Below are 11,325 nucleotides of genomic sequence, written 5' to 3' on the forward strand. Positions count from 1 at the left end.
AAAGCTCCTCCCACCTGCCACAGTAAAGATTTTTTTTCTCAGCAGTGTTTGAACAAAAGTACTGTGAATTAGCAAAAGACCGTATATATTGTGAAGATAAAATGTTAATAAGTTGTAATTCAGATTTACACATGCTTAGCAACTAATCTGCAGTGATAATGATGTTTGCAAAATGAATAACAGCTACAAAAAAAAAACACAGTATTTTAACTGTTCTCATTAGTTCCGTTTTGTAACAAAACAAAGCCATTCAAATCAATTCTGTAACCCCTACTTCAAATTATGTTCTCTGTAAGTCTAAATATTCAGATATCTTTCGTTATTACTACATTGCAATTAGAAAGGAAGAGCTGACAATTGTTCACTGAAGTTGTTCGTTCATTAGTTAGTATTTATATTAGTTTGAAAAAATATTCTCACAGCAGATTTGCTTTCACAAACGTATTTATACTTTATTAGGGAGGAAAAGAGATGGATGAAGCCTTGGATCTCTTGTCTGATTCCTTGGGACAGAGAGAACCTGACCCTGATGAGAACAAACCAGTTGTGGATAAAGTAAAGGTAACAAAAAACATTCTGAAATTTTGCTGGCTGAAAACAGTTGAGATATTTACCTTATTTCTTAAAGATTTTTTAATAATATAGATTATTGAAATACTTCTTATATACTCGTATGGGTACATGGCTTGTGATTTTCAGATGCAGGAGGGAGGTTACTAGGAAAAAAACACTCTGATGTTGCCATGTAGACAAATTAACCATTTTTTGTGGTTTTTTTTTGTGATTTTTGTGAAAAATGTTGAATTGTACACTTCAGACATTTGGAGGTAATTGCTGAAATATTACAGGAAATTTGCAGTAATTTGACTTCAGTGCCTTTTATTGTCATTATTTTTCAAGTTTTTTCTCTGACATTTGTTTCTAAAATAATTTTGTGGCTTTCTTTTTGTCAAACTTAATTGACTTTTATAACCCAACATGCATCAAGTTCATCAATGGACATGTTCATTTAATCAGTTTTGTTTTTCTGCTTGCTTGTTTCTGATTGATTTGACTTCATTTGGTCTCCATTCCGTCTTTTTTCATATAATTGTGTAAAAGCCTTTCTGCTAATAAGGAAATCACATGCATCTCTGCGTAATAATGACAGTTACAGTAAACTGTAAACTGAAATACTTAAAGGATTGTTAGTGGGGTAAAATCACCATATGCTGTCCATGAATAAATTTAGGATGGAAATTAGGAGGTTTGTAATCTAAGATGAGGCCCCAGCGTGGTGGTGATTGGCTGCCTAATGAAGGTTACAGTCTGGTTAGTGTTGTCCCTTGTCATAGGAAGGTGGTGAGTGCTTGATATTTGAGACTTCTGCAACTCCTGTGCTTCAGCGGTAATGGAGATGTAAAAGCTCAGCTTTCATGTGTTTTTTTTTTTTTTAAGGCATAGAAAATGTTCATACCAGATTGCATTTTTTCAGAAAGAAAGAAGAGTTCCTTAATATGCCTGCATTTACAAATACAAAAAATATTCTTCAACCCTATGCTTAAAAACCTATTTGCATCTAAACCAGCTGTTGTATTCGGGATGGTATACTTGACAAAGCTCGAAGAATTATAGATGAAAAAATAAGCTTAGTGGAACCGCTTCCAACCTTGATGTGTTTTTTTGGAGCTTTCGGTGTCGTGTCTTGTAGTTATGTTGTATTTGAAAATGACTCTGGCTCCTAAGCCTGATAAGAAGCATAGGCCAGATGTTGTGTGGGCAAGTGCTCTGGGTTATGCTATAAAGGTACACAGATGCATGGCTCAGGTATTACAAGAATATAAGCTTTGTTTTAAAACCTCGGTGCATGGCTGAGATTCTGTGTGATAGTACAGATTGACTCCTTTTAGTCACATTCTTGAAGAGCAGAACCTGAAACGGAGGTGCACTATGCACAGTGTATCCATCCAGTCAGAAGAGGTTATTGTCCCACTATGTTTAGTGTTGGTGCTGCCTCGCCTTGAGTATTGTGTGCAGCTCTGGGCTCCACAGTATGAAAAGGATGTTAAGGTACTGGAAAACATCCTGTGGAGGGCAGCAAAGCTGGTAAAAACGTATGGAAAGAATGTGCTGTTAAGAAAGGCCACAGACACTTGGTTTGTCTGGAGCAAGGAAGGCCAAGAGGCAATCTTGTTGCACTCTACAACGTCGTGAGCAGAGGAAGCACAGAGGGAGGTGCCCATCTCTGCTCCCTGATGGGAGGATGCCTGGGAATGGCAAAGAGCTGCGCCAGCAGGGGGTTCAGACCAGACATCAGGAAAAATTTATTTACTGTTGTCAGACGCTGGAACAGGCTTCCTAGAGAGGTCATTGCTGCCCCATGCATGTCAGTGTTCAAGAGGTGTTTAGGCAATTACCTCATTAATATGCTTAACTTTTGGACAGCCCTGAAGTGGTCAGGCAGTTGGACTTGATCTTTGAAGGTCCCTTCCAACTGAACTATTATGTTCCATTCTGAAATTTGACATAACTCTTTTCGTTATGTTGGGATGCTGCTGCATATATACATGTTTAACTTGCTAAATGTCTGCACCTGTTGAGAGCTAGTAATCTTAAAACTTTCAGGCATGAAACACACTTCATGGTGAAATGAACATATGGGTCTTTTTTCCAGTAGTTTTGAAATTTTAAATTCAAAAAAGGCAGCTGTCCTCATAAATTTTTATAATGAACACTCCAACTTACTGTTTTCTAATGTTTCTAACATTTGTCAAACTAATTGGGCAAATACCATATTTGTCAAACTGTTAAATGATGCACAATATAGAACTACCTATGCGTTAAGTATACAGTTCCATATTAAAACCTCAAAGCAACAAAAGAGCTAAGTATTAAAGTTGTTTAAAATTAAATGCTTTCAGGAAAAGTCTAAATCTGAACACAGAGACAAACTTGGAGAAAGAGATGATACTATCCCACCTGACTACCGAGAACTTCTGGAGTCAGGTGACCAGGTAAGGAAAAACTCTATTAATTTTTAATTACCTCACTGCAACACTAGAAGTTTGTGCATATGTGCCAGTCTTTCTGTGGAATTACAGGGAGAACAGCGAAACTGGGTAAGGGAGTAAGCGTGTGTGCTATATTTATTAAGGTTCAACACACAAATATTCTGTTCTTAGAGAAGCTGTATATATCCGTGCATGCATTTGATTAAAAAAAAAAAAGGCAAACAAAAACAACCTAAGGTGTGTATGTGTTGTTTTTTTTAACTTTTTACAATTGGACACTGAACAGATTAGTCATTTTAACCACCTAATAGCAGTCAACATGATGGAGATATGGCAGTACAGGTTTCAGTTATACTGTCTCATTTTCTTAGGTGTTCCAGAAAACTAGGTAAACAAAAAAAGGGTGTCACCCTTTAAGAAGCTTGGTTTATATTCTCCCACAAACAGGAGCTACTTGCAAACTATAGTTAAAAATGCCTATTCCTTCCAAGCAGCTTCATGTTTAAGGACAAAGAATATATACAAGTATAACCTTCACGGTATACACCTGAAGCCCTGTGGAACTGACATTCACTGTAATGAGTGACCACTCTGACAGTGATTCGGTCATTTCTAGATCAAGAAACTATTTTTCCAGTAGACTACAAAGACAGACAAAATTACACGCATAGTCAAGTAACAGAGCATGAAAATATGTTGTGAACTGGCTTGAACACACAGCTTAAGTAATAAAGAAATGAGTACGGAATGGTTCAACTTTCATGGTGATCTGAAAACTCCCTATTTAATATGTGTAAAAGCACATGATATATCATAAAACTAATCTGACCAGATCAAAATGAGAATAAAATCTTTATTATTTCCAAGGGTAAACCTGTAAAGCCAACTCCAAAGGATGCTTTGAAACACAAAGAACAAAAGGTAAAATTTCTTCTCTTTTTGTTTTGTGTTAGTTTGTTGTGTGCTCTGATCTTTTTTTTTGAAGCAGTGTCAATTGGAGGCTTTAAGTTTGCATTATTGCAAACTCGCATAAATGCTATTGAATGCAGTAGGTAATAGTAAAACTTTTTTTACCTACTCAAATAGGTAATAGTAATTTTTTTTTACCTACTAAAAATAGGTGTACACAGTAAAACTTTTCTTAAAAGTAACTATCCGTAATAAATGGGCAACTATGCTATTAATGCAAATGTCCAATATTCAAAGAAATTGTGTAGTTTGGAAACATCAAATATAGATGTCTCTGTTCTGACATATGTTTAGAGCTAAGATATCTATGTATTTAAATAAAAGGATAATTAAGCCAGTCTTAAATGCCTGAAACATTAATTCAGCTGTCAGAAAGTAGTGCATATTGTATGACTTCAGAATTAACATTATTGCAGAAGCCTACAGATGAGTCTGCGGCTATCGATGCTCTATCAGGTGACTTTGATACTTGTGCAAATGCTCCTGCCACACCACAGCACTCAAAGGTAGGACATTTTCTGCTAATAACTTGCAAAATAAATAGTTTTCCACTACTTAGTAAAAGTTTTATTTGCTGTAGCTCAGTTTAGGTTTAGAGATATACTCTTTGGAAGGTGCTGTCAAAATTTAATGATTGTCTTACTATTATAAAGGAAGTTTGTGTCTTCCTGAGTACTAAAGGAAGAAGGCAGGCTTGTGGTATTTGGTGTCCTTTAGAGAAGTAAGACAAGCTTGGAGAAGTGATTTAAGCAGAGAATTCTGATTAACATGTTTTGTATAGATTCAAGTGTCAGAAAAAAGATGTAGAGAAATCTGTGTTTAATAAGGCATGCACTATCTAGCAATGGTTGTAGGCTGGAAATGAGAAACAGTTCAAGACGGTTTTCAGAGAAATGCTAGGATTAGAAAAGAGTTTTAGGTATGTTAGGGAAAATTGTAGCACCAACAAGAAAGATGAAGGAATGGACTGAAGAGGTTTTGTAATGAGAAATGTAGTATTTGTCATAGAATCATCTTAAATACCTGTCAGACTTTTCCCAGAGAAGTGCTGTAAATGTGAGCCTATATGAAGTGAGGTAGCAGTGGTAGCTGCATGAATTTGGAGGTCCGCCAACATAAGGATGGTACTATAGTTGATAGAGATGTGAGAAAGGATGGTTGTGCTGGAAAAGAGTATGAAGGAGACTGAGATTTGTTAGATAAGATGCAAGACTGTGAGGCTTATTTTCTGCTTGCTCTCCATCATCCTTAACCTGGTATTTGCTACTTTTGCTACTTTTTTTTTGCTACTTTTTTTTTGCTACTTTTGCTACTTGCTGGTATTTGCTATTTGCATTTGGAGATGACTTGAATGGCTGTGAGACATCCACTGTGCCTGTTGTCACAGGGGAGGAATCTACAGTTATCTTACAAGACTCCTTGGTAGGGGTGTCTTCTGGGGCAGTTGGTGGGATGTTGGAGCTAAAGTCCTGGACTCCTTGTTTTCCACAAGTGCTCAAACTGTAGTTAAGAACCAGTAACCACCTCTTTTTAGCCATTTGTTCTCTTACATTGTATGTGACATGTTCTATCCTAGGCACTGGTCCCTCACCTCCCGGCAGAGGGAATGGTGAAAAATTTTTTGAATGGTGAAATTTTGTACCCAGATGGTTAAACCAGCTGCAGTTGTCTCTAATCTGCTACTAACCTCTTCCTGTCCATCCCTGCCTTTTTCCTGCAGTAGTGACTTGCCTGCTTCCTGCAAGCAAAAATAAAAAATAAAATAAAAAATAAAATAAAATCACAAGACAAATAAAGCTTGAATTTAATATAACTTTGAGCAAGCCAGTCTATTAGTAGTGAAAAACTAAATCTCTTGGACAGACAGAGCCGTGGAAACATAACCAGTTCCCAAGTGAAATTCTGCATTAGCATCCTAAGCTTACACTAGTTACTAGTGTACCTACTTACTAAGAGTGTATTATAAGTTTGTTCATACTTAAAATGTTGCTTATAATCATCTGTGCCTCTGTGCTTGAGTTTGTTTCCTCAGGGTAGGATAAAGGGGAGGAAGAAGCCTTGAAATGAAAAGTTCAAATCAGATTTAACTCCTGGGAGAAAGTAGCTGTTTCTAAATATCTCTCCTGATCACTGCAGAGTGACAAAAGTTTGCATAGTCATCCAGTCCCCATAGAAGAATGTACGTTTTTTATCTTATGGTTGGTGGGGATTCCAGCCTTCCCCAGGGTGCCCACGTATTACAAAGAATGTAACTAAAGGACTTACTACAAGTGTTGAAGTGTTGCTGCCTAGGAGTATTTGAGGACTGGAAGAAATTGGTTTGTTCGTATCAACTCTCCCGCAATGTGTTCTGTTAACCTTCTCCTCGAGAGGGGAAGGAATTCCCAAGAGTTTACCTTGACACTGAATCCTGAGACAGCTTATTGAGGACTAACTAATCCCCCATGGGAAGGTGGTTCTGAAAGGCAATGGAGTCCAGGAAGGATGGACCTTTTTCGAGAACAAAGTAAAATACACAGGAACTGGCCGTCCCAGTGTGCCAATAGTTGAGCCAGCAGGGGAGAAGACCAGCCTGGCTGAACAGAGCTTCTTAACGAGCTCAGGAAGAAAAAAGAGTTTGTGGACCCTGAAAGAAGGCAGGCAAGTTAGGAGAGTTGCAGAGCTGTTGCTAAGTTGTGCAGAGAGACAAACAGAAGAAGTAAAGCTCACCTAGAATTCAGGTTGGCTACTGCAGTAAAAGACAGCCAAAATGCTTTTATAAATACATTACCAGCAAAAGGAAGACTGAGTAGAATTTCCATCCTTTGTTGGATGTGAGGGGAAACATAGTGATGAAAGATGAGGAAAAGGATAAGGTAATTGATGCCTTTTTTGCCTCAGTCTTTATTAGTAAGGCCAATGATTCTCAGGGTACCAACCCTGGGAGTTGGAAGGTTGTGATGGGGAGTGAGATGGAGCCCCTGTAATCCCATGGGAAACTGCAAGGTACCTCCTACACGTTCTGAACAATCCAAAGTACATGGGGCTGAATGGGATTCACCCAAGGGTACTGAAGGAGATGGTTGAAGTACGCACCAAGTCACTTTTATTATTAAGTCACTAATTTACCAGCAGCTCTGGCTAGCAAGGGAGGCCCTAGTTGACTGGAGGCTGACAGATGTGCCTGGGGCTGGAAGGACTTTCCAGGGAATTACAGGCCTGTCAGTCTGACGTCGGTATCAGGGCAGGTTACGGAGCAGGTGATCCTGAGTGCTGTCACACGGCACCTGTGGGACAGTATTCAACAAGGATCCAAATTCCAGTTTCATGTGGATTAAGACAGTAGTTGTATGTACGCATCTTATATCCATACATTAAAAATAATGTGTTATGACAAATGTCCGAGTAGGAGTCATCAATTATCCGATCTGTTTGTAACTGTAATTATTTTTTTCTTTGGAGTGTAGGACAAAAGTGGAAAGGAAACCATCACCACTAAACCAGCACCTAAGGATGAAAGAAAACCCAAGGATCCTAAAACGGTAGAAATATATTAAAATATGAACAGTCAGTGTTAACATACACTATAATTGTGAAAGACAAACGTGAAATTTAGATTTATATAACATAATAGCACTCTGGGGAGAATTATGAGCACTATGTCCCATTTGAGACATTTATGTAAGCGTGCACATAAGAGAGAAGCACCTGTCTATTTCAAGGGAGATTTTGGATAAATCAGGACTAAAACCATCATTATTTTGAACTGAATACGTTCTTGTACAGTGGGATCAGTGTATGTTCCACAGAATGCTTATTCCCGTATTTGCTATCTAAAACTCGGACTTCACTATAACTGCCTCTGGATCCCTATCACTTCTCTCATTTATCTCTTTATTCTACAGTGGTTTCTCACCTCTTTCCATTTCTTCATCTTTTTGATTTCTAAAACCCAATGCTCTGCACTCAGCACAAGAGGTGCTCTCTGTGTATATAATAAGCATAAACGTAAAATGCTAATACTGGAGTATCTTGTCAATTTCAAATAACAGAATTCTGAAAGTTATTAAAATGTATTCTTTCAACTACATGTCCTTTACTCAAGTTCTTATAATTTATTTAAAAAAAATGAATGAAATTAAAGCTTACATATATTTGTAATTACACGGAATGAATCTATGGGAAAAGGAAAGCAGTTGTTTCTATATTAAAAAAAAAAAAAAAAAGGGGGTTGGATTTAGGTAAGGATGAAACTTTTTACATCAAGTTGTTCTTTCATAGAATATGTGCACATACATGTCTGAATCAGATGGTAACATCTATCCTGGAAATTTTGTTTTATAAACTTTAAGTGATGGGATTTTTGTTTACTGTGGACTGGCCATTACTTACTTTTGTGTAGTAACCGAAGTGTCTTACAGTTTTCAGTTTAAAATTGGAAGGTCTTTAACTCCTCTTCAGAAGGATGTATTGTTTTTTTTTAAGGTTCTTCGTAGTGACTGGATTACTTAAATGCATAAAAAGAAGTTGAGAGATAGGGAATGAAGAGGTCAGCCATGGATCTTGTTATTTGAAATAAAGTGACAGAGGAAAAACGAATATATACCATAGAAGTTACAAATACTCTTTTTGAACCATCTGTATTTCAAATGCAGATTGTATTTACATCTGAACTATAATTTCTGATGTTATCTGTCACTGTTTTATTTCAGATTTAAGCTTAGTTTAGTTTCTTACTATCTCTTACTTCTCTTGCTCTTCTGTAGGCAAAGGGACGGTCCTCCAGCAGCAAATCTGAGAAGCAGAAAACAAGCTAAACGTTAACGTTACTGGGTGAGATTTCTTCTTATCTGTTCTCTGAGCTACCATAAAGATAACTCTCGCTAGTGTTACTAAAGTTAAATTTTATAACAGCCTTAACTGAAACCAAGATGTGTGTAGAGAAACTCTTACAGAAAACACTTGGAATGACTTCGAACTTCAATACATAATCCTATGCAGAAAAGGCCTTACTATTTTTTTCATCCTTTGTCCGTACAGTTTGTACAAAATTACCTTCTGTAGCTAAATTTATTTAACGAGATGTAATTTTAAGAATTACAAACCATTGCATACTGCTTCCCTAATAAGACCTTTTACATAGAATTTATATAGACCAAGCTCATTTCAACTGGTTGTTTTTGTCTTTAGGACAGTGAGATTATGTCTCCACCAGACTAATTTTGGAACAGCATCCAGAACACATTTTAAAAAAAAAAAAAAAAAGCTCACAGCTATGCTGACAGGTATAGCAGGTTTCAGTGTTCTTTCCTGGCACAAATACAGCCTTGTTCAGTGTACATGTTCCACTGCCACTGTGTACTTCTTTCTGTTCAGCTTGATCACACCTGTAATGCAAGTAATTAGTCTTTCCTCATCATCTTTAGTTCATGAAAGTATCGTCGTAACCACACTGTGATGCCTGATACAAGTCCTTTAGGCAAGCGAGTTTAATGGGGTGTGCAGGAGAAAGCTAAAGGCACACCCAGAGTATGTCTCCATTCATCTGAGTACTAGTCAGGAGGGTTCTAATTCCAGCCTTCTGAGTCACATGCAGAGGAGCTGCTGCCCTCTGACTTGAGAGGCAGATTTAATTCGTAAGAGAGCATCGGTAATTAGATGGAGCTAAATCCTGTGGGAAGATTTAGGGAAGACCAAGATGCATCATTGCTCCGTATCAGCAGTGAACTGCCAATCTTACTGCACTTACTGCAGTATCACTTTTGAAAAAATACCTCCTCTCTTTTGATATTTCTTCTTTCTGGATTTCTTTCTGTCACTAGGTATTTGTTTCTCATTATCCTTCACAGATTTATTTATTAATGTTCTTAACTCTTTCATTTCTTTTTTTCCTCCCCCTCAGGATCTTGGCACTTGATGTGAAAAGACTTCTTTTTATTGGGGATAATTACTGCTGAAGAACAAAAGCTGATGCAAAAAGCATGTAGCTATTCTAGGTGTTTTTTGTACAGTGGTATTTTCTGGACTTTTTTCATGTTTTCTTTTTTTCCAGTAGTAGATTAAGATTTTTTTTCCTAGCCTTTCACTTTACTGTACTGTTATACTTTTTTTTGTAATTTTCTTCAGATCTCAGAGGGAAAGGATGCTTTATATTTGTAAGAAATATATTTCAGAAACTAATAGAAAAGCCAAAAAAAAAATGCAGACTTTTGCACATAATCTCCGCATAGTGCCTCTAAATCTCCCAAGAAGTCATATGTGCTAGCATTTTTAGCATTGCAGTGAATATATTAAGCATTCTGGAATATAATGAGCTTTAGTTATCATCAGCCCACCTCAGCATGGCTGTATACAGTCTTTCCTAAGTTCTTGGTAAGAAACCAGAGGTAAACTGTGGTTATCTAAAGAGCAAAAAACTGGGGATTAATTGCTTCATCAAGCACATTCTAATAATAAAGCAGGTATTTCTGATGATGCCTTAGCTGCTGTTAAAACAACTGCAAAACGACACCGATAAGGATTTTTTTTTTTTGATTTCCAACTGCATCTATACTGCTCTTGTATAATTTCAGGCGTCTCCTGGACTGAAAAGATAAAAATTTGCTGTGTACCACTGATACTATTATCATCACAGAACAGAAAAATAAAGTACATAAGCCTTAGCAGATATTAAGAGAAATTCAGGTTGAAAGATGGACATTTTTGTGTTTGCTTTTTTTCACTGTTTCTAGTCCTTACTTCTGTTCCTCATACTCCAGAAGGGAATGCAGAAATAGAACAAATTAATGCAGCAAGGAACATTGTATTCACCTGGTCTTCAGGATAACAGGCAAGAGCGGGCCTCTAGTATGTCTGTTAAAGGTAGAGCTTTTGGGACGTAGGTGTACCAAGTTCTTCCATTTGTTTTCCTCTGTCTTCATAATTCTTAAAACATCTTATTGCACATCTTACACACATACTGCTTCACCATTAGTTTACAGAGGAAGATCATACTAGGGCCAATATTTGTAATGATTCCAATAGCTGATTCTAGAATGTAGTGTGGCAGACAGGTGGCCTTGAGATTTATGTTGGAGAATAAACAGAATTTTGACTGTCCTTAGCAATCTGTACTGAGAACCTTTGTCACACTAATAAAGTTTTTAAGAATGCACTGTGATGTTTGTAACTTTTTTATTTACTACAGCTGTTAATGTGAACAGATACAGGAAGGCAAAAAAAAGCTCAGAAATTACTTAAAAATATATATATAGGCCTGTTAAAACTGAATCTAATGTGTTTAAAAAGCATCTAAAAAATACTTGTCAGAGGTGCTTTATGCAGCCCCCACCAATCTGATCAGGATCCAGCTGCAGTTTTTTTCTCCCCTTCCCTTTGATTTCTAATG

The 11,325-nt window shown here is 37.0% G+C and overlaps 1 protein-coding gene across 4 annotated transcripts in view; it reads left to right on the forward strand.

The window, feature by feature from the left end:
* Positions 1–11,091, forward strand: part of CAST (calpastatin) — a 65,670-nt gene extending 54,579 nt beyond the window's left edge. For all 4 annotated transcript variants that reach the window (XM_040541743.1, XM_040541745.1, XM_040541744.1 and 1 more), the window contains 7 exons: positions 460–561; positions 2,901–2,993; positions 3,858–3,911; positions 4,376–4,465; positions 7,406–7,480; positions 8,705–8,771; positions 9,841–11,091. In XM_040541743.1, coding sequence (XP_040397677.1) covers positions 460–561; positions 2,901–2,993; positions 3,858–3,911; positions 4,376–4,465; positions 7,406–7,480; positions 8,705–8,755 — 465 coding nt within the window. In that variant the 3' untranslated portion in view covers positions 8,756–8,771; positions 9,841–11,091. The remainder of the gene's footprint in view (positions 1–459; positions 562–2,900; positions 2,994–3,857; positions 3,912–4,375; positions 4,466–7,405; positions 7,481–8,704; positions 8,772–9,840) is intronic.
* The last annotated feature ends 234 nt before the right edge of the window (positions 11,092–11,325 follow it).

Source organism: Cygnus olor, chromosome Z, assembly GCF_009769625.2.
Source record: "Cygnus olor isolate bCygOlo1 chromosome Z, bCygOlo1.pri.v2, whole genome shotgun sequence".
NCBI classification, from domain to species: Eukaryota; Metazoa; Chordata; class Aves; order Anseriformes; family Anatidae; genus Cygnus; species Cygnus olor.